The 22,209-nt window shown below is 46.3% G+C and overlaps 2 protein-coding genes across 6 annotated transcripts; one reads left to right on the plus strand and one right to left on the minus strand.

Annotated features, from left to right (window-relative positions):
• Positions 1-1,262: 1,262 nt before the first annotated feature.
• TFPT (TCF3 fusion partner) lies at positions 1,263-7,250 on the minus strand. 4 transcript variants are annotated; one of them, XM_044447827.1, is made up of 7 exons: positions 7,124-7,248; positions 6,122-6,376; positions 5,373-5,443; positions 4,908-4,977; positions 3,777-4,013; positions 3,240-3,384; positions 2,045-2,115 (listed from the first exon to the last, which is right to left on the minus strand). In XM_044447827.1, the coding sequence occupies exons 2-6, from the start codon at positions 6,344-6,346 to the stop codon at positions 3,247-3,249; spliced, it is 741 nt and encodes a 246-aa protein (XP_044303762.1). In that variant the 5' UTR covers positions 6,347-6,376; positions 7,124-7,248; the 3' UTR covers positions 2,045-2,115; positions 3,240-3,246. The 4 variants fall into 4 exon arrangements, with proteins under 4 accessions (XP_044303764.1, XP_044303762.1, XP_044303761.1 ...); XM_044447829.1 differs by lacking the exon at positions 3,240-3,384 and having other exon boundaries at positions 1,263-2,115; positions 7,124-7,244; XM_044447826.1 differs by lacking the exon at positions 2,045-2,115 and having other exon boundaries at positions 3,249-4,013; positions 6,122-6,362; positions 7,124-7,250.
• A 658-nt stretch (positions 7,251-7,908) lies between these two features.
• Positions 7,909-22,179, plus strand: PRPF31 (pre-mRNA processing factor 31). Of its 2 annotated transcripts, none has more exons than XM_044447823.1 (14): positions 7,909-8,060; positions 10,285-10,470; positions 10,810-10,870; positions 11,437-11,520; positions 11,949-12,046; positions 12,490-12,596; positions 14,254-14,423; positions 15,125-15,282; positions 15,374-15,463; positions 16,736-16,863; positions 17,462-17,534; positions 17,999-18,127; positions 19,017-19,115; positions 20,585-22,179. In XM_044447823.1, the coding sequence occupies exons 2-14, from the start codon at positions 10,297-10,299 to the stop codon at positions 20,711-20,713; spliced, it is 1,500 nt and encodes a 499-aa protein (XP_044303758.1). In that variant the 5' UTR covers positions 7,909-8,060; positions 10,285-10,296; the 3' UTR covers positions 20,714-22,179. The 2 variants fall into 2 exon arrangements, with proteins under 2 accessions (XP_044303758.1, XP_044303759.1); XM_044447824.1 differs by having other exon boundaries at positions 7,951-7,971.
• Positions 22,180-22,209: the final 30 nt, after the last annotated feature.

The following is a 22,209-nucleotide window of genomic DNA, read 5'->3' on the forward strand; positions in this document are numbered from 1 at the left end:
GTCTGGCATCTGCAAGATGCCCTGTGGTGCAGCTTCCATCATTCCCAGCCAGCATTGCTATGCTAGCTGAGAATGACTGGAAATCAGTTGAGGTGAAAGTCGTTGAAAGTGTCCTAAACTTTTTGGATCTCTATGCAACTGCTTCATGCAGGTACGCAAAAGGCAATTGGGCTGTGCTGGCAGACTGCTAGCTGGCTTGTGCTAAACTGGAAATAGTTTGACTCCCAATAGTTTAATGTTCTCCCCATTTCTTAATCAGTCTGCTTAAAATGGATAATTGGGGGAGGTGCTGTAAATCAGTGCGGCATAATTACAAGACTAAAGGCTCAGTTCTGATACTGAAAACAAGGCTCAGCATGTGCTTGGAGGCAGCCTGTTTCTAAACTGTAAATGCCCTATCGTAACCTTAAGCCAGTATCTTGGGTTGGGGACTTCTGAATCACAAGGGGTTTTTTTTTAAGTAAATCTGCAAATCTGAAGATAATCCTGCTGTAAGGCCAAGGTGGGGAGAAGGTAGATTCCCACGTGTTTGGAACTTCACCTACCAGAAGGACATTACCAGCACAGCCAAAGATCAAGAATGATGAGAGTCGAACTTCAAAAGACCTGGACTTAGGCATCTTGTCCACCCCTGCGAGAAATCTGGGATTAAAGGTAGTGGTTGAGAGTGTGGGGCTGGGACTCAGGCAATCTGGATTCTGGTCCCTGCTCAGCCAATGGACGGAATTGGGTTGTCAATGTAGAGATAAGAGAAGAGCAGCAGAAGGAGAATGATGTAAGGCACTTTGAGTTCTTTACAAAAGAAAAAGGCAGGATGTGGATCAAATAAATAAATGCATTCTGCTGATGACTGCCAAGTACAACTTTGTTATACCTGCTTTGTTCAATTCAAAGGTGTAAGTATTTTGCAGGATTTTTGTTAAAGGATTCTAGTCCTCACAGTTCTAAAGATGTGAAAAGGTGTAGGTATATGCTTAGGAAAGGAGGCAGCATTGGTGACTTCCGTGTTTTCTCTGATGTGTAACTATGGCTCAGAAATGCGCAAATTGAACTTGCATGATTCATACAATTTTCTTGGAGAGTTTTGCTCTAGTGCAGACTGGAATTGTTCATGATGCTGCGTCTCATAGAACCACTGGCTGAGATACTCTTAACAGATCATGGCTTCGAAGGATCCCACGCCCTCCCCAGGACACAATTAATAGCTGTAGGAAGTCTCTTTGCCCCCTCAGAAGAAGCCTGGTACACAAAACAGCAGCGCCTTCCATTTTCCTTTCACTGTATTGGAACTGAAAAGTGGGAGATAGTTGTACTCTCATCAGATGTAGGTTACTTCTAGAAACTCACAAGACCTGCTCTAGGAAGGGTGATGAAGTAGAGACTAAAGACTTCTACCTCTCTCACAAATGACCCAACTCTGTCTCCCCACTCTCTGCCCTATACCCTCCCCAGCCTGCAGACACACACAAAACATTTAAGACTTAAGCACTGTTACATATCCTTAATCCAGTTCCAATGTTTACCTTTTGAACACAGAACAGAAACAATAAACCTCTCTAATAATGCATTCCCAACCCTGGTTGCTTCCTGATGGGTTGAACTACTATTCCTAGCATCTGGGATGCCGGGACTTATAGTCCAATCTGTTGGGAGGGCACAGTGTCAGAAAAAGCTGCTGTACAATGGAGTAGCTTGAATATAATTACATACTGACTACCACATGCTATTTAATAAAAGTCCAGGGCAGTCTGTTTTGTCTTTCAGCTTTTCCTCAGCAGCTTCATGCTGGTTTGAATCCAGTTCTCTTGGAAGTGAGTGACAGTTCCATTGTCCACATCTTGTTCCTTAAATCTGAACTGGTGCTCCTTTGAGTAGAACAAGGCATCCTCAGACCGCCCACTGGCCTATTTAACCCAGGAGAGCGCCAAAAGGCCTGCAGATATATACAGTCTCCTTTGAGAGTCAAGTGAGTGGCCAGTCTCAGTCAAAATCAGAACAGGCTCCCGGGCTTGAAAACTTGGGATAATGGAGTAGTTTGTCCTGGGGGCTGGACTGCTGCCATGTAGGAGCGAGGACATCTTCTTGCTCACACTGGAAATCCTCTTCTGATTTTATCTGTTGCCAGAAAAACCAGTGATTAGAAATACTGTCTCAAGCCAAAAAGAAGACTCCATGTGTTATGCATTTGCTGTTCTGTGGTTAGAAGAAACCACATGAGTTGTTTTTGCTGGGATAATTTTGCTTATTTGAAAAAAAAAAAAAAGCAGATACAAAATTGTTCTGCCAAGAAGTGGGATGCTTCCATCTTTTTTTTCCTTTTGGGGGAGGATGGGAAATCAGGAGGAAAAGCTTGCTTTGCAAAGAAAAGCTGAGATTCTTAATTTCATGCTAAAAATAAATATATTTAATTGTTTTAATAGCTAATCATACTCGTTCCCCTATGCCCCTCAAAAAAGGAATCACCCAAAGCATCTTTCAAGGTCTTAAAAGCATAGAAATGATGATTAAAACACAGACAATGAATAAAAGCAGCAACACCTCATCTCCAAAACAGCAAAGAACAAAAACTAATGCCCAGCATATAAAATTAATGGTCAGCGGCACCAAACGCTAGTTTTAAAAAGCAGGTATTGTTGCTGTAATACAAATAAAGGGGCAACAGGGACAGAGTTTCATGTGTGAGGATGCTGTCACGAGGGTTCCAATGAAACTCCCCAGAGTCTGTCCCTCTAGCGTTTTGTGGAGTTCCTCTTGTGCACAGCCTGGTCTTGCAAAGTCCTCTTGCAGAGTGAAGGTCATGCAACTGGCAACCTTCTTCTGTGTCCGGTGCAGCAGTAGTTTATGTTACTGCACCGGACAGAGGAGGAGGAGGATGCTTGGGGAGCCACACAAGAACAACTTTCTTGCGCATCAGGCACGACAATGCTGCTACGCCTGACAGAAGAAGGGTGTTGCTTGGGCAGTGGTCATGCAGGGCTCACCAGGAGGGGAGCCCTCTATGACTGCTGCCCAAGCACCACCCCTCATCTGTGTCAGGAGCAGCAGCACAAATGGCGGCATGGGAGGAGGACAGTGTTTGTATGTGGGATTCAATTTCTGGCAAGCACCCCACGAACGCTGGGCATGCTCACCAGGATGTCTGACTCAGATGCTGCAAAGGGGACCAGAGTCTGGAGATTTTCAGCTCCCAAATGGATTCCGCCACATCCCTAGCCACTACCAGGAAAGCTGCCTCATACCTTGCTACTAACTGGGTCTCCGAAGGCAAGGACGTACACAAACAGGATGCATCAGCTGCTCTTCAAGCAAGGGTGGGATGACTGCACCCTTCCAGACATTGTAGGGACTCCCACTCTCATCATCCATGACCACTGGCCATGCTGGCTGGAATGAATAGGTATTAGAGCCCAACAACCTCTGGAGGACCACTAGGTCCAACCACTCTCTTAAAGAATGGGCAGGTACCCCAGGGAGGAGATACACTAGGCCCAACAAGTTTCTGGGCTGCAAGCAGTTTACTGAAATATTTAAGTGCACTAGGAGATGAACAGGCGGAGCCTGGAGCAGCCTTTTTCCCCCTGGTTCCACTGGCCATGCTGGCTGGGAATTATGGGGGCCTCTCCAGTCCAACACATCTGGAAGGCACCAGCCTGAGGAAGCCACTGTGGCATACACATAAGCCTGGCCACATGACTTGATACGGGGCCTAGTTCTGGCTCAGCGCCCAGGTGCGTGTGTGTCAGGGTCAAGTTCAAACCCTTCATGTTCTCCAGTACCTGCACCGGAAACTCCTCCATGGGGAGCAACGTTTGGGCCACTCGCCGTGTCCGTGCTTCCTTTTCCTCTCGCAGCAGGCGCCGCCGCTTCTTGCTGGCAGGGCCCTCAGTTGGTGAGAGGCTCTCAGGCTCTTGGGCTGGCAGAGGGCCTGGGAGGCACCGAGAGGCCTCTTTCTCAGGGGGCTCATTCTCTGTGTTGCTGGGAGTTGGTGCATCAGTGCTGTGGCTCCCTTCATCCTAGAGAAAGATGATAATTTGGGCAGGCTGTCTCCATTCTTGAATTTTCTTGTCCTTAAGGATACAACAAGAGGGCCCTTATTCCCCTTGGGGTTTGCATGAGTGCAATACGGAAAGCAAAAGGCTTTAAATCATTTCCTGGCCATTTCCCCCTCTCCCATTCTAAAAGCTTGAAATGCCTTTTCTAAGGCACAGCTATCGACAGTAAGAGCATAAAACTAAATTATGATGGTATTTTGGCCCCACCCCTTTTGCCGTAGACCCCACCCAACCCTGGAACTGGCCTCCAAGAACTTTTCTGAAATAAAATTCAGTCTGAAAGAGGTTTGGCCCTCCTTGTTAGAGGGCATACTAAATTCAGCTAGGAAGGCAATGAGTGGAAGGTATTTTGTTAAGGAGGGTGGCTCCCTTTGTTATGGCAGCAAGAAGCAGTTGGTGCCAGATGCACCGGACTGATGCTGCAGACTTGGTCCCTCTCCAGTGACTTGGGGGAGCACCAGTGCTTCACTATGGCACACCTGGTTTAACTTTTCCTATTTGGAAGGATCATGGTGGCCAACAGTGTTATGGGCTAACTGAATAAAATGCAATAGGAAAATATAAAGTGCTACATGACGGGTTGGATCCAGCCTTACTCATCCAGCCTTTTCTGGAGTCCCAGAAAAATCTATGAGATTTAAGTCATGACTCCTTTGAATAGGCCCGAATCCAACCCTATGTACTTCAAATACAATATATAATATCCTCACATGGAGAAAATCCCTGGCATCAGTTGAGCTGCTTTCCCATCTCCCTCCCCATCCCAGTTCTGTTTTGCCTTCTTGGTTTTGGTGAAATGTCTTCCTGTTCTTGCCCCACCTGCTGACTTCTTTCCTCAGACCCACACAATCTTACCTCCAGCACGATATCAAGGTGCCCCTGCCTGTAATCATCACCATAGGAATCCAGGACTTTCATGAGAAACCTGAAGGGGAAACAGAGGTCTACTAGAAAGCCATTCTGCACCCTCACCAAACCTTTGGCAATGCTGTGCTCGCATGCAAGGCACCGCGCATTTCAGGAATCCAGCCTCATGAGATGGGGCAATGGCCGCTGGCTGAGGCTGCCTGAAAAAGGGATCAGAAAAATTCACAGCCGGTGGGTGTATTGGGCAGGGACATTTCATGGACCCACCATGTTCAGTGGCAGCATGACCCCAAAATACCAAACAGCCCTCCTTATGGGCTTCACAGAGCTATTTGGCTCACTACCATTGGCAGCAGGATGCCAGACCAAACACACAGTTGGCCTCATTCTTATGTCCTCCTCTAAGAAGAGGAAGATCTTGAAACATCAGCCCCAAAGTACTGTTGGACTCACCTACGCTCCTGTTTGAGCCGCAGTGTTATTTTCTGGACTTGATGCAGCCGGTTTAGCATCCTCTCATTCACCTGTAATGGTGGGTGAAGTGACACACACATCTGAGTGACGGCTCTCTTGCCTTCCCTTCTCCCCTCCCAAAGGTCCTTTATCCAATGTTTTAACAGGTTGTGCCATTTGAATCTTAATTTGGCATGGTTTAATGCCCCTCTGCCCTAAACGTTACAGTCTCTTTCCTCTTGCACATTTAGAGCAGATGCTGGATTTAAGGCCAGGGTATCCCATGTTCAAACCTCACCTCATGGGAGAAGACAATCATGCTAGAAAAAGGCAAAGACAAAGGAAAAAGGGGAAGACCAACTATAAGATAGACTGATTCCACAGTCCTGCATTAAACAAGAGCTCAGCAGGACTGCGAAAGTTAGAACATTTTGAAGGTCATTCTTTCACAGGGTCCCCATAAGTTGGAAATGACTGGACAGCATGTAACAACATCTGGAGATTCACAAGTGGATTATCTATCTCCTGACAAATGATTTCAGGTAAACAAATGCTACCAAAGATCATGGATGGTTGCTGCCAGTCCAGGCAGACAGCACTGGCCAAATATCAGATCGGTGGCTTGATCCTGTATAAGTCAGCTTCATATGATTTCACTTGGAGGCAAAGGGAAAGCAAACCAGAGAAGCAGCCATATATTTATTGCCCTAGCTAATGTGTTAAGGCCACCCTTCCCAACAATCCTTTACCTGCTCTAACTCCTTGCAGCGCCGAGCCAGCACCTGACACTTGCGCCGGGTCATCTCCTCCTGGCGCAACATTCCCTCCTCTTCCTCCTCCTCTGGTATCCCACTGTCAGCAAACTCCACCTCCGTCTCCAATTCACTCTCAAGGATATTGCCACCAAAAAGTGGCGGCAGGGCCAGCTCTGAGCCAGGCGGCACAGAGAATTCTTCAAAGCTAACAGCAGCCATGATATTGCTCTGGAGACTTAAAGAAAAAGTCTTTAAAAAGAAAAAGAAAAATATACTGTTAATTTTAAACACCCCTCCTCCACCATACTAATCCACGCAAAATTGTTACAAAGGAGCACTTAAAGAGTTATCCATGTTGCTATGTATCCCCATTCCCTCCACCTTTTAAGAGACCAAACATTCCCAAGGCACATAAATATAATATACACACGGAATAGTTAAACTAGGAATCTCTGTCCCCAGAATAGCAAAATTCCTCCATCTGCCACTGAACTTGCCATTGAACTCAATAGGATCTGCTTTGTAATAATCATAGATTTCTCCCCCTCCCCCTTTCCCCCCATCCTTTCTCCACAGCTCAAAGTCGATTGCAATTTAGGGACACTCAGAGTAAGGTTTCAGGTTAAAAGGTGCTAAAGAAAGCCTGAGCTAGTGAAGTGTTCTGCAAACTATTCCCCTCCAGGTGCTAGATTCCAATTCCCATTATCCACAGACAGCATGGCCAGTGAGGGGCGTTGCTGTCCAAGTCATGTAGAGAGCACTAAGTTGGGAAAGGTTGTTCTAGTGTCTCGTTCACAAATGAAAGTTTAATCCTGGCCAAGAGAGAGAGAGAAGCCCAATAATGCTTGTGAAAGGTTCAGAGGCTCTGCTTTTGGCAGCTCTCTTAGGAAAGAATTTCCACAGCCAAACGGCCGCCACTGAGAAGCATCACAGACACGGGCAGTCCGACTGGTCAGGTATTTTCCACAGATAGATTTGCTATTGCGTCAACCCCACCTTAATCTCTCCGGTCTCCTTGGCGATGCGGACGATTCTTGGGCGAGTGTAAGGATAAGCCGTCGCTGCTTGATGACGTTTACAATAAAACGGCTTACTGGGACGGCCGTACCACAACGGAAAGGGGAAGAGAGGTTATGTCGCTCTCCGATGACGCAATGAGAATAGCCAAGCATATGAAAGGCTTCGCGTCATAGTTACGGAAACAGTTGGAGCGTCGATCTTTCCGTCCCTTCGTTCGTATCCTGGAAACCGACTCGGAGAGAGTCGCGCTTGCGCAGTGAAGGGCAGTTGCGTATAAGGCGTTTCAGTGTGGCGTGACTATAGAGATAGAATATGTAGAGCCGACATCCTAACCGTTGTCATCTTTATGTCAAGAATCCTATCACTTTTGCAGTGAAGTTAGAGCGGTTTTGCGCGGAAGTTTTGTACGGCTGAGTATAAGCCGTTCCCTTTTTCTCATAGCAGGAAATGGCTAAGAAAATGTTGGCATGGTAGAAACGCCAGTGATATCTTCTCGAGAAATGAGTCGAAATGAGAACCCTTCCGAAGCTAGAGCGTTGAATGCGGCCATGTGCGTGGGGGCCCCGTTGCAAAGATGTGAGGCGGCATTATAGAAAGAAGGTTGCAAAACAGAGTGAGGCTGCGCTAACTTTTTGTCTCACAAAAGACTGAGAGCCACTCTGAACGGAAAAAATTATTCCGCACAACCTTTCCTACTTCCTCGCTTCCTCGTTCGTAGAGGTTGATTGATGACGACACGGGGAGCGACGGAGGTGGAGGGTGACGTATTCACTGTGAGACTGAGAGGTGGGGAAGTGGGCGGTGTTCGTCTGCGGCGAGACGAGGTTGGCGCCACGAGCCGCTGAGGCGAAAGGGGAACGAGGCCGTGGAGAGAGAGGCTGGGCCGAGGTAGTTCGGTGGATACGGGAAGAAGGTAGGTGGGAAGGTCGGGTAGATTTCTCTTATTTGTTACGCTTCTGCCCTTCCTCCGAGGGCCGCAGGGTGGCGTGGGTGGGTCTCTCCCGCCTTTTATCCTACTAACAACCTTGTGAGGTTGGCCAGCGGAGTGAGCGTGACCGGCCCGAGGTCATTCATCGCGTTGCATGGCTCTGGGCATCCGAAGTTGGGTCTTCTCAGCTTTACAGTTCAGCCCTCTAACGGTTACATCACATTGCCTTCAGATGAATAGCGATTGTTCTCTGTCAGCAGTGATCACAATAAATAATAAGTATTGTTAATTAAGTAACTAGGCGTGAATGGGACTCCTTGAAGAGCCAGTGTGGTGTAGTGGGGAAGAGTGTGGGACTGAGACTCAAGAGATTGGGTTCTAGTCCCCATTCAGCTAAGGAGCTAACTGGGTGAGTTTGAGTCAGTCACAAACTCTAAGCCCAGGGTAGTTGTGAGAGTAATATTTAGTGGAGGAAGAGAAGGAGAAATATGTAAGCCATCTTGAGTTCCTTGGAAGAAAAAAAAAGCAGGCTGTAATTACAATAAATAAACAAAATATCACACATTAGGTCCCAGGCTGGCCTGGTATTTCCCAGATGACCACAAAAACAATTATTTTGTGGTTTCCTAGCCTGTGTTTGTGTGTTTTGCTCCCCATTCAAAAATGCTGAAATGCTTTTCCTTAGGCTTAGTTACTGGCAGTAACTTCAATCCAGAATATGCTAGTATCTTGAGGTTCTGCACCGTTGCAATATCATATCTCCTTATCACTTGAGAATGCCCCTGCCCCAGTAAGACACTTTATTGTTTTGTCTGGGTCTTGTTTTACATTTTTGTTCTGCATAGTAATCAGCTATTCTTGTTTCTTACATTGCTATCCCTTCTGGCATTAGTTTGTAATCAAACAAATCCAGTTGGATTTCTGTAACGCGCTTTACGTGGGACTGCCCTTGAAGACAGTCCGGATACTTCAGATGGTTCAAAATAGAGCTGCCAGGATGCTGTCGGGGACTGAGCGTTATTCTCATATAACCCCAGTCCTCTGTCAGCTCCATTGACTTCCCATGGAAGTCTGGGCTCAGTTCAAGGGGCTGGTTATTACCTATAAAGTTCTAAACGGCTTGGGACCAGGATACCTGAAGGAACGCCTTTTTCCCCTATTTGCCCTACTGCCCCCTGAGATCAGCAACAGAAGCCCTCCTCCAGGAACCCTCTGTGAAAGACGTTAGGAGACAGAGTACCCAGAGGAGGGCCTTCTCTGCAGTGGCGCCCCGTCTATGGAATGTGCTCCCCGGAGAGGTCCACCTGGTGCCATCATTACATGTTTTCCAGCACCAGGTCAAGACCTTTTTATTTAATCAATATTTAATATGTTTTAATACTGAATTTTATTGTTGTATTTTACTAATTTGCAGCCAGAGTGGATTGTCAATTTATCTATGTTGTAAGCCATCCAGAGATGCAAGTACTTGGATGGCATACAAATTTTATAAATAAAGAAATAATCACATTCCCGCATTTTCTTTTCTTTGTTTATGAATTTGAAACTGCAGAGTTTATTGGAGAAATCAGGCCTGAGGAAAGGTCTTTTAACTGAAATGGATTTCCACAGTGTGCAGTCACAACTGGAAGGAGAGAAATATGCTGGGGTGGGGGTGGGATGAGGGGCTGAGAAACAGAAGGAAATGAGAAATTGAAATTGAAGAGCACAGTGGATCAGACCTTTTGTTGATAGATGTCTAGAACCATAAAGTTGGAAGGGGCCATTGAGTTCAACCCTATGCTTAGTGTGGGATTCCAGTTTAAAGTGTCCCTGGCATATGTCTGCCTAGTCTTTGCTTGAATGCCTCCAGCAACAGAATGCCCATTGCCTCCTTGGGTGGTTGGTTCCATTGTATGACTACTAGGACATTTAGGAAGTTTTCCCTGGTCAACTAAAATCTGCCTTACTGCTACTTAACTCCAGTCTTTCATGACCTGTAGGCATGGATGGTACAGAACAGGATGAGGCCCTATAGTAGCTGTGCTTGACTATTTGGGGAGTTCTGGGGATTGCTGCAACCTCATGGCTCTGTTAGGGTAGATAATACTAAGAAATGCTCCAAGTCTTCTAACTCAGGGAAATAACAGATGAATAAGACTCCGAATATGTATGCCAGAAGATATTATTTGGGGTTTTATTCCCCCCTAACCTTGTGTCTCCTCTGCAGCCTTGATCTACCATGTCTTTAGCTGATGAGCTACTGGCTGACCTCGAGGAGGCAGCAGAGGAAGAAGATGGCAGCTTTGCGGATGAGGAAGATGAGCCTCCCATTGAGGATGTTCAGGAGGAGATGCAAATAGATCTGGCAACGGATTCAGTCAAGAGTATCGCAAAGCTGTGGGACAGCAAGATGGTGAGGGAACTGTCTGGAGCTGCAGAGGCACCTTCCTCTGAGAGCACCAACAGCCACTTTAATAAACTTGGAGACGGTTAACTTTTTATGGCCAAACTGCTTAGGGCAGAAGGAGAAGACTGTTTTGCATTTCACCTCCTCTCAGCCAGCATGAGCAGTAGACAGGAATGCTGGCAGTTGCCGTCGGAAGAGCTAGAGGGCACCAGGATTCCCCGGAACAGGATGGGAAAATCTCTTCTCTAATCTTCTGCTCTTTTTCTGGACTTGGGAAAAAGGTTGACTTTAAAGGAGCCATCCTTAAAGCATGCTTGAACATATCTTTCTTTTTCTTCTATGTAGTTTGCTGAAATCATGTTGAAGATTGAGGAATACATCAGTAAACAGCCCAAAGCATCTGAAGGTATGGAGTCATATTTGATTTGAAGATTACCACACAGATGTACATTCTGCATGCTTAGAATCCTTGAACATGTATGTACATGTATCTTTGGATCCTTGCCCTCGGAGAAGCCCCAAACCCATTCTTGCAGTGCATAACCCCTATAGGGTCTTACACGTCCATATACCAGGGTGAGGAACCCAGACGTGGGATCCCAATCATGGCTGTTCTCCAGAAGGACATACCCCCACGCCCCCCACCATGGATCATTTGGTAGTTTCTTGGGTTTTGTGCAGGTTCTTCATCCTAAAAGGTTGAAATGCGCTCCTGAGACATAAATTACTGAGAGAGCTCTTAAGCTACAATATGCTGACATATTGTTAGCCCCCACCACATCTGCTTCTGGCTCTGCCTCTCTTGCTTTCAGCTCCACCCACAACTGGAAAGTTGCTGCCAAGTGTTTCTCTGAAATGCTACTTGACTGTCATGCTGAAAGAGATCCTGCCCTTGGTCCACAGCCCATCTCGCCATTCCTTTAGTTACATGTGCTGAATGAAGCTTGACTGTGGCCCTTCTTGTCTTCCCAGTTCTAGGTCCAGTAGAGGCTGCCCCGGAATACAGAGTCATTGTGGATGCCAACAACCTAACAGTCGAGATCGAGAATGAGCTGAGTGAGTACAAGCCTTAGCTGCTTGCTTTGGTAGGAGGGGAAGGTGGAGAAAGCTTTGGAACAATACACCAGCCACTACTGATTGTCACGTAGATGGCAGGACGAATTGAGCAGTTTGCAGATTTCGCAAAGACTGGATTCTCCAGGGAGGGAGAACCTAGTAAATAGAAGTCTGGAAGCCAGAAAGTGTAGGGTGCAAACAGTGACCGTGTGCAAGGGAGAAGCAGAACGTGTCAGGCATTTCGAGGGCCGTTTTGGCAGGCACACTTCCTCCCTTGGGCAATGCACGGCCCAGTCTAGTCCTCGAAACGACTTGACAGTCCAGCACAACTACGACTTCTGGAAGCCTGCTTCTGTTGTCTCAGGTATAACCACGCTCTGCGTCACTCTCAGCCTTCATGTTTGATCTTTGCCTTTTATCTCCTCCAGACATTATTCATAAGTTTATCCGAGACAAATACTCCAAGCGATTTCCAGAACTGGAATCCCTTGTTCCCAATGCTTTGGACTACATCCGTACTGTGAAGGTATTGTGCTTATGTCTTGAAATTTGTTGATTTAATTTGAAGCTTGCATTGATGACTAGCAGCATTCCCAGAGGCCCTGCAATCCTTAGCAAAGGAATCCCTCAGTTATTTCTGCTAGAAGATGGTAATTGTCACTTATTTAGGGTGGGTGCGCCACATTTAAGTGAATATTTTGAGGAACATAGAGTGATTGAAATAAGTTTTAAATTTAGAAGAGTATTCTTCAATTTCACTGATAACCAACCTTGATGGAAACTAGAACTGGCTCTTGAGCAGAGATCATGCTTTGCAGTAAAGGTATAGCTGGAATTTCCCTGAATATGGATGAAGCCTGAGTTGTCCATGCTTATGATGCCTGTCATGACAGCCCAGGTGGGAGCTAGAGATTTGCCTTCCCTCTGCTTCAGGAGCTAACATTTCCTTACAATCTCTGACCTTTGCAGGAACTAGGCAACAGTTTGGACAAATGCAAGAACAACGAGAACCTCCAGCAGATCCTTACCAATGCCACCATCATGGTAGTCAGTGTCACAGCATCCACTACCCAGGGGTAAGGTGGGCACCCTGCCAGGGCAGAGGTGGGGGTTCAGTGGGGATGTGTCAGATCTGTCAACATCTGGAACAGAACAGAGATTAAATGTGAAATTATCTAAGCTGCTGAAGGAGGCAGAATGGACTGTGCCACTTGAGACCCTAGGTCAGAAGCAGTACAGTATACTCCCGTGAAGTCGCGGTTCAGCACTTGCAGCCTCAGTCTTTAGCGGAATTTTTCTCCGCAAGTCCAAGCTGATCTCCTTGCAAGTAAGCCAGCGCCTTGCCATGTGGCCGCTTACTCGCAAGGAGATCGTTTCCTCCGAGTTTGGACTTGCTCAGAGAAAACGATCTCTGCGCACGCCTGCCCCTGCCTTGCCGTGCGCACCACCCCCGGCCCGCGCCTCCTGTCTGCACCCCCTTGGCAGCTGGCACCCCTCTGTGGCACCAAATTTGCTGTTTTTCACAATTTGCGGGTGCTTTAGAAATGTAGCCCCCACAAATTTCGGGGGACTACTGTATTATGGGGAGTTTTAAGAATGCTTCCTATAAGAAGCCACCCTGCACCCCACGTGGAGGGGGCCTAGCTCAGACCTTTTCTGCTTGCTGTGCTAGGTTATTTCCCAACCCTTTGCTTTTGCAGAGAGCTCCTCTTCTTTATAGGAAAGCATTAGACAGTTTTCTGTCTAAAAATGGTGATCATTTTTAAATCAGTTTGAGACATTATGTTCTAGTCTGTTACGTGCTTACTTTGTGTATGCAACTGCTCTTTGCTTTATCTTATTATGAATGTTTTAGTTTGTGAGCTACCTCACGTATGCTTTATCACAGAAATATAGGATATAGATGTCAAAAAGAAAGATGCTCCTCTGCCTCAGTGCTCTTGCTTTACTGTCTACCCTAAAGAGTCATCTGCATAATGAATAGCTTGTTCGTCTGCACATTAGACAGAATTGGTGTAGACTTGAATGGTCTAGCTCAGCACATTTGTCATCCTGGCAGGTAGTTCAGGAGCTTAAGGCAGAACACAGTTGCTCTGATGTGTTTCAGCAGTGACGGCCAGTGGGCACTTTTTAGTCTTCTCCCCCTTTTTCATATATTCATCGTTATATTTAACTTTACTTTTCAAAAAATCTACCCATGATTGTCTAAAAATACAAACGCTCCTGTTCCAAGTCATTGACTAAATGATGGAGCACTCATCAAAACAAAGCTGGCTTTGGTAATATACTCTTTCAAAAGAAACCTTCAGTCCACAGTCTGCTCATCCTTCCCTTTTGTATGTAAATAATGCTATACCAGCTGCCTAAAGACTCGCCATTGGAAAAACTGTATATGTATTTATTGGATCATACTGAGAGCTATTAGAACAATAAGTGGAATGTTAGCATTTTAGATGTTGGTAAGCATAAGAATTAGAATACAATAGTCATGTTCTGGGTTAGGGTTAGGGCCTGGGCCTCCAGCTGTTTTGGCCTACAGCTCTCGTCATCACTCACCATTGGCTATCCTGATTTGAGCTGATGGGAGTTGTAGTTCAAAACATCTAGAGGGCCTACCGCCGGTCAAGCAGCTAGGCTCCATTACTTGATTTGTTTGTGTTGCTCTACTGCTCATCAGCTGAAGTGCTCAGGGCAGCTCACAGAGCCTAACAAACGGTCCTTCTCCCACTCTAGGCAGCAATTGACTGAGGAAGAGCTAGAACGCATTGAGGAGGCCTGTGACATGGCCCTGGAGCTGAATCAGTCCAAGCACCGCATCTACGAGTATGTGGAGTCCCGCATGTCCTTCATCGCCCCCAACTTGTCCATTATTGTGGGCGCCTCCACGGCTGCCAAGATCATGGGTGAGACTCTTGACAGAAATTCAGATGTTGACATGGAGCAGGGAGTGCTGAGTGGACTGGGATATAGAACTTTGGTGACTCGCCCGTCTGCTGTTGGCAGAAAGGGACTGAGAGCATTTGGGGCTTGGTGGGGAAGGGGAAGGTTTTCCTCCAAAAGGGTGAAACATCTGTGCTAGGATTAGCTTCCATATAGCAGGAAGAGCGTGATCCTGCCTAATCTTGGAAGCTGAGCGGGGTTGGGCCTGGCTGAAATCTGGATGGGTGACTTAAATGTTGTGAACTGCCGAGAGAGCTTTGGCTACAGGCGGTATAGAAATGTAATGTAATAAGGAGAAGGGGAAGCAGCAGCTACTATGGGGGACTATTTTGTTCTTAGTAACCATTTTTCCAACTCCCCAAATCTGTCATATACAAAGATACAAAATGATAAAATTTTAAAAAGGCAAACATGAAGCATACAACCCAACAAATGCCCCGTTTAGCAGCACAGGTTGCATTGCTGTTCTGTGATTGATTCTGGTAGATCTCTATCACTGGGCTTTGGCAATGGATCGTCTTGGGGAACCTGCAGAACCAACTTTCTATGGGGAGCACCATGTTTGCAAATCTCGGGGGGCAGGAATAGCTGAGATACCAGCTGTGACTTGGGCAAAACCCTTCTGGGCTACTGGGGGAGTTCACACTGTATTGTCTTTCCCAAGGTATTGCGGGTGGCCTCACAAACCTCTCCAAGATGCCAGCTTGTAACATCATGCTCCTGGGTGCTCAGAGGAAGACGCTGTCGGGCTTTTCCAGCACTTCTGTGCTGCCTCACACTGGCTATATCTATCACAGCGACATAGTGCAGTCTTTGCCTCCGGTGCGTGTGTGATTCTCTCCTTCCTGTTGTTCTGGCAGCTGAGCTTTGTGGCAGCAGCAAGTCAGGGTTGGTTTTCACTCCTTCCTTACAGGATCTGCGGAGGAAGGCAGCTCGGTTGGTGTCAGCAAAATGCACCCTGGCAGCACGAGTGGACAGTTTCCATGAGAGCCCAGAAGGGAAGGTGAGGAATGCAGGACAAGGGATGCTGTATATTGGACTGGTGGAGGCATAATCCAGGGATCTTTCTTAGAAGTCTGAAGGGCCCAAATGCTTTGGTACATGGGGCCACCTTGCTGTTTGCACCCAGAATCTAGAGCTCCCTCCTTTGGGATGCTTTTTTAGCCCCTTCATTCCTGACCTTCAGAAAGACAGTCAAAATGTTTGCTTAGACAGCTTTGCTGTTGAATGATGCTCAGTATTTGTTAAGTTCCTATTTTTGGTAAATTGGTTTCTTTTAAACATGATTTTATTGCTCTATCTTTTTGAGCTCCTTTACAAGTCCCATGCAGGCCTGAAAACCAGCACATGTTTTTAAGTTCTCCCTGGTGGTCCATCAGGGTGGCAGGCAGATAATGATTGTGAAAATCAGAATGCATCCATTTCCTTAAAGCAGAAATAACTTGAAATGGAATTACAAGAATGAGGATGGTGGGGAGAATGGTGTGTGTTTTGTAACTGTTAGCCACTGACGCTGCCCTTCTGTAAAAGGGCTGGGGAGCAGCAGCACTTGGGGCTCCTCTGCCCTTTGTCCCTTTTATCCAAGGTCCCATAGCAAGCTTCCCAACTCAGGAATGATATGACCTGCATCTCCCAAATTCTAATCCAGTCATTATGTCCAATGGATGCATTAATTTGGGGAGTGAGGGGTTTGAACAGGATAAGAATGAAGACTGGGACTCCTGATTCTTCCCTGGGGAAAGACTGAAATGAGAGGAGTGACAAAGCTGAGCCCTGTAGCTTGGGAGTTGGAGCCTCTGGCCCAGAGGCCAGATGTTGCCCATCAAGCCTCAGTCCAGCTGCTGACTGTGCCTCCCTTCTGGCAGAGGTTGGCCACTCATCTTGCAGAGAGTGTTACACAAGCTGGAATGAGGGGATGCTGGTGTGACCTCTGTTGTGGGGTGTACATGTTTGCGGTTCTGTTCTTTCTCCCCAAGGGTGAGAGCAATATTTTAAATGTCCAGTTAAGGAATTTGGAATGCCATGTTGGGGAACCTTGGGGGTGTTTCAGGGGGTGGGGAGATGGAGTCCGCACACAGTGGAGATGGTGATCGGGCATCCTGCCCAGAGAAGGCGGCAGCATTGGTTAACTTCACTTTGGCACTAGCCTTGCCTGCTGTGCAAGTGTCAACCTCCCCAGCCGGCTTCTGTTGAAACCTTGTGCCCCTTGGACTGAAAAAGGTTCCCCACCTTGCTGTGTAACCCATACAGCTTTTTCCTTCTGTTTCCAATCTAGGTTGGGTACGATCTGAAGGAGGAAATTGAAAGGAAATTTGACAAATGGCAGGAACCACCTCCTGTCAAACAGGTGAAGCCGCTGCCAGCTCCCTTGGACGGGCAGAGGAAGAAACGTGGCGGGCGCAGGTACGAGGGATGCCCCAAGGAGTGGGGGGGGGCTGAGCTGAGGGGCACGGCAGGGCTGGATGTGTTAAAAAATGAAAACCAGGGCTACTCCAGAAATAGATACACTTTTTGGCTTGATTTTAAAATGTGATGGCGTTTATTGTATCGAATGTTATTTTTCCAAGGAAAAGAGAACATGCAATAGTTCATTTTCTGAAAGTTATTCGTTTTCTGGCCATGCTGGTTGGGAATGATGGGAGTTGCAGTCCAACACATCAGGAGGGTACCAGGTTGGGGAAGGCTGTGTTGTGATAAAATTTTGAGATGAGAATTGCATCGGAGTATTTGGTAAGTGTGAAAGCTAGCTCAGGCGCCATCTCCATATGAGCCTGGGAGGCGCAAATTTGATCAGCTGCTATTGGAATACACAAAACATGCCTGCTTGGGAGTCCCAGAGCATCCCAGCTGATACCTTATGGTGATACAGGATTCCTGTAATAACAAGTTCCTTCCCTGAACTTGTTGTCATGCCAAATGTTTCATTTTTGGCCCCAGCTGTCTCCTCCTGCTTTGGTGTTTTTTCTGTTCATTTTCAAAATGATTTCCTTTGTTTTTTCAGGTATCGCAAAATGAAGGAACGTCTTGGCCTAACAGAAATCCGAAAACAGGCAAACCGGATGAGCTTTGGAGAGGTGTAGCATCTTACATGGCTTCTTTCTCGTTTGTCTTTGCAAATAAGCTGACAATCTAGACCCTGACAAGTGAAGTACAAATCAGGATTTCTGGCTTCTGTTCCTCATCCTTGCACAACATTACATGGAGAAACCCTTCTCCAGGGAAAGAATCAGAGGGCTGAACAGAAACAGAATCTATTTCACTGTTACGTGTTTTAAACTTGTTCACTCCCCAGAGAGCCCTGCAGGGCTATAGGGAAGTATAAAAATATAAATAAATTGTAGAGTTAGTGATGGTATAGATCACTTTGGGATATACAGGCTTGAGCAGAAATGGGATTTCCAAGAGCCTCATTTGTCCCAGTTTGAGCCATCCTGGCACAAACAGGTTGTGCCCTTTGAATCTCTCTTGAAATTAACATATCCAAACATGACCTTTTGCTCTCTTTATCCTGCCTCCCCTCACACATCTCCTTTCCTAGATTGAAGAGGATGCCTACCAGGAAGATCTGGGATTCAGTCTGGGTCACTTGGGCAAGTCAGGCAGTGGCCGTGTCCGGCAAACACAAGTCAACGAGGCCACGAAGGCACGCATCTCAAAGACATTGCAGGTGAGCGGGTGCGGATTCCTTGTCTGAAGTGCCAGGAGCTCCCTGTCCTGTTACCCTGTCTCTCCCCTACTCCGCACCCCTGTGATGGGGTAGGAGTATGAGGGTCTCAGTTCAAGTTCTCCGGGCATGTGTAGACAGTATTAAAAACAGGAAGCTGTCTTACGCAGAGTCAGATCATTGCTCAGTCGAGCCCAGTATCTCTCGCACCGGCTGGTAGGACCTCTCCAAGGTTTCAGCAGGAGGTTTCTCAGCCAGGAGATGCCCAGGGTGGAGCTTGGGGCTTTCTGCCTGCAAAGCAGGCACTCTGCCATTGAACCACAGCCCTTCCCATTCATACTCTGTGTTCATAGTTCGGGTTAGCTAATGCCAAATAGGCTGGCAGGTGGAAGTCCCATAGAGTCTGAGCTCTTGCAGCCATGTCATTTTGTCAAGTGAAAACTCTTAGGGAAGTTCTCCCAGTGCTTGACATGGGGCTGCTCTCGGAGATCGCAGGTCTGAGCAGGCACAGAATCAAGCTTGTGGTCTAGCAACGTAGCTTGTGACTAGTCTCTGGTCACAGTAGCTGGATTTTCAGCCTCAAGAGTGGCTTCCATTCGAATGCTGATGGCGAAGCTGGGCCCATTGCTTGCCTGGGTGAGAGAGAGACTGAATGCATCAGGATAAGTGGAGTAGCCAGAGAGGGTCAGATCCTTGATGGCTTGGTGTGTGACATGGATTTGATGAGCTTCTGGTATTTGGGAAGGCAGCAAATGTAGGCCTTGTCCTTCTGATTTGGGGGCTGCAAATGGTCCAGCCCTCTCTCTGGGTTTCAGCATCCCTTTTAGCTCTTTCCACATCTCCCTTCACAAAAGTCCTAATGGCTGCCTTTTGCACATGTCCTCCCTGCCAGCGCACGCTCCAGAAGCAAAGCATGGTCTATGGAGGGAAGTCTACCATTCGGGACCGGTCCTCAGGCACTGCATCCAGCGTGGCCTTCACTCCATTGCAGGTACGTACTGCTCTCGGCACACTTCAGATACCTGAAAACTGGGATGGCTGTCTTGGAGGGGTTTTAGGTGTAGAAAGAGCTAGGAATGTTGGGTTCTAGGTGTTTTGAAGGATTTGTATAGCAAAGGATTTAAGCAAATTGAATATTATTCTTATTCTGCCATTGCAGAAGGTAATATCTTTTTACGAAGCTTTTCAGAAATGATAGCTTAGAATAGTGGTCTCCAAGGTTTTTGGACCTATAGGCATATGTGGGAATTTGAGAAACTGTTGTAGGACGTCATCACAAAACACTTGCTCAGTGGATTTCTGCTTTGGCATCCCTTCCGTTCCATCTACAGATCTTGGGTTGTATCCGCTTCGGGAAAACTTCTCTTTTATGTCTATTTGATACTGCAAAGTCTCTTTAGTAAGAGAATCTCTACTTTAGCTAATCCTGGCAGTACAATACAGCTAATGCCTCTTTTAAACATATATTTTGGCAACATCCAGTAGTTGCTTCTTTTGGGAGCAGGCTATTACACAGAGTTTGTACTCAATCAGTCTTCAATATTCATTTATATGAGTGTTCTTTTAATTTTTTTTTAATTTATCTCCCGCCTTTTTTCCTTTTAAGGGACTCATGGCAGCTTACAGAATTCCTCTCCTCATCCTCACAACAACCCTGCGAGATAGGCTGAGAGTCTGTGACTGGCCCAAAGTCATTGACTTCATCTCCTGAGTCCTAGTCCCAGGACTAGAATTCTTAGCCACTATTTCACATTTGCATTCATAGGGATTAAACAAATGGAAGGAGAAATGGATTCTCCGTGTCCTTCTGTGAGCTAAAAGAAATATATTACAAAATTGGAAGGATAAACACTCATCTCTTATATTGCAATGGACTGAGGACCTTCACTCTTTTCATATACAAATAGGTTGTATTTACATACCAACTTCAAATGTATGCATATTTGGATATCTAGTTTGGCTTTTATTGAAAGTTATATATTGTTAGAAAGTTGAATGTATTTTATACACAATCATCTATGAATATTTTTTAGAGTGAGGATTTTCCTTTTTAAAAACTTAATTTCAGGATACTTTGGTGGGGATCGCTTGACAGTTACTACTGGAGGTGCCTGCAGGGGCCATGTTGGGCACCCCAGATTTAAAATGCTGGAATGCACACTATCTTAGGTGTAACCCTAAAACCTCTTGATTTCCCCCTTCACCTGCCCTGGAGTACTTATTGAGAGTTTTAGTTTAAGCAGATGTATGTTATGCTTGGATGCAAGATTTACCAGCCTCAGTGGGCAGTGGGGGTTTTTCCCCGTTTCTGCCAATAAACATGTTGCAAATATTCGACCTTTATCCAGGCCATGCAAAGTAGGGGCCATCTTTGTTCCTTCCACAGATGGAGGTGGCCAGAAGACTTTACATGTTTAAGTCATTCTTAATTCACTCGCACCTTTTTCCTTGTATTTTCAGGGTCTGGAAATCGTGAACCCCCAGGCAGCTGAGAAGAAGGTAGCTGAAGCCAACCAGAAGTACTTCTCCAGCATGGCTGAGTTCTTGAAAGTGAAGAATGAGAAGAGCGGCGTCCTGACCAACTCATAACATTCCTGCTTTTGTCACAGACCTGCTCTCTGTTGACTAACAACTCGAACCACATATCAGAAGGGCATGTGTAGCGGGCATAAGCCTCCGTTAAGAGTTCAAGAGACTGTGTAACCCCTCAGAACTTTAAGCTCTCAGCCATTCTTTCCAAATATCCTGGACTCAAGTGGTATTTTTCCTCCCTCAAACAGTATCACCAGCGAGCCTATTATCTTCAGGGGGAAGTGGAGCGAACTGAGTTCTTTTCTTAGGCCTCATGCAGTATTCAGAAGCAGGGTAGTTAAGCTGTGAGCTCTTTCATGGTGTGGTGTAGCTAAGTTAAACTGATCAATCAGTGTACTGTCACTGGATCAATCCTCATTCAGACCCCTTCATCACTGGACAAGCAAAAGCAGGCTGGATTTGTGTACAATGTGCCTGTGAAGATAAGGAATGGTTTAAGATAGTGTCTGAGTGCTGCTCCTTTGTTGCCCTGGTTTTATGAGGTGGGCAGCCTGCGGACCTCCAGATGTTTTGGCCTGTAGCTCTCAGAAGTTAACTAGCATAGGGATAATGGAAGTTGTAGATCAAAACATCTGGAGGGCAGCAACATGTGGCCCTCCAGATGTTCTGATCTACACATAGTTGGGGAAAACCAGATCTGGAGTTTTTAAAAATGTACTTTTCTTCCATATGTTGATTCAGTGTTGTTCTGTAATAAGTGTTCTTCGTTATGAGAGGCATGCCAAGATCTGGCAGAACAAAATGAATTCCAGCAGTAAATAGGGCAGCCTTCCCCCAACCTCCTGTTCTCCAGATGCATCAGGCAACAACTCCCATCATGCTAGCTGGGGATGATGTGGGAGTTAGATGGGGGTAGCAGATTAGGGACAGATCTAATTTCAATCTGGTCAGCACAGTTTGGAAAGAGTACTCCGTAGCTGCTTATATTCAAATGAGTGAGTGAGTGTGTGTGTGTGTGAGAGAGAGAGAGAGAGAGAATGTGGGGGATTGTAGGATGAGTAACTGATCTTGTGTGGAAGTGGTGAGTGTACAAATGGCTATTCTGGGAAATGCAGAGGTAATACGTGCTCCACTTGTTAATGGCATCTTAACATTCAGGGGTGTGTGTTTATAGGAAAAGCTTTGGGTGCTAAAGAATGGCACTCTTTTCTCCTGAGAGACTAGGGAAGTGGCCCCAGTGTAGTAGATTCCATGGGTAAGAACCTTCTGGGTATGTGTGTGGCAAGAAGAAAGAATGATTCACTTGAGGATAAAACAAGTGTGACTTTCCCCCTGAGGAGCAGGGGAGAAACAAATCCCCATGTTAATGCTACAAAACTGGGTTTGTTGCAGAGTTGTGGAAAGCAATGGTTGAAATCGCTTGGATTCATGGAGTGTGTTTTCATGGCTGCAGCATGAAACTGTTGGTCTGAAATCTGTTTATAACCTGTACATTTCTGGGAAGAAATACCTGTGTTAAAGTCCCTATGTGTGATTGTGTTCTTTTTGGGTTT

This window comes from Varanus komodoensis, unplaced genomic scaffold (genome assembly GCF_004798865.1).
Source record: "Varanus komodoensis strain SLA01 unplaced genomic scaffold, ASM479886v1 scaffold53, whole genome shotgun sequence".
Taxonomy (NCBI): domain Eukaryota; kingdom Metazoa; phylum Chordata; class Lepidosauria; order Squamata; family Varanidae; genus Varanus; species Varanus komodoensis.

What these genes read in the sequence shown, in the direction of transcription:
- PRPF31 (XM_044447823.1), top strand. Translation starts at nt 10,297, where the DNA reads ATGTCTTTAGCTGATGAGCTACTGGCTGACCTCGAGGAGGCAGCAGAG. An exon ending in AGCTGTGGGACAGCAAGATG is followed by an intron (nt 10,471 to 10,809) that starts GTGAGGGAACTG and finishes TCTTCTATGTAG; the next exon opens with TTTGCTGAAATCATGTTGAA. An exon ending in TAGTGCAGTCTTTGCCTCCG is followed by an intron (nt 15,283 to 15,373) that starts GTGCGTGTGTGA and finishes CCTTCCTTACAG; the next exon opens with GATCTGCGGAGGAAGGCAGC.
- TFPT (XM_044447826.1), bottom strand. Translation starts at nt 6,346, where the DNA reads ATGGCTGCTGTTAGCTTTGAAGAATTCTCTGTGCCGCCTGGCTCAGAG. An exon ending in GCTGCAAGGAGTTAGAGCAG is followed by an intron (nt 5,444 to 6,121) that starts GTAAAGGATTGT and finishes CCACCATTACAG; the next exon opens with GTGAATGAGAGGATGCTAAA. An exon ending in ACCTTGATATCGTGCTGGAG is followed by an intron (nt 4,014 to 4,907) that starts GTAAGATTGTGT and finishes ATCTTTCTCTAG; the next exon opens with GATGAAGGGAGCCACAGCAC.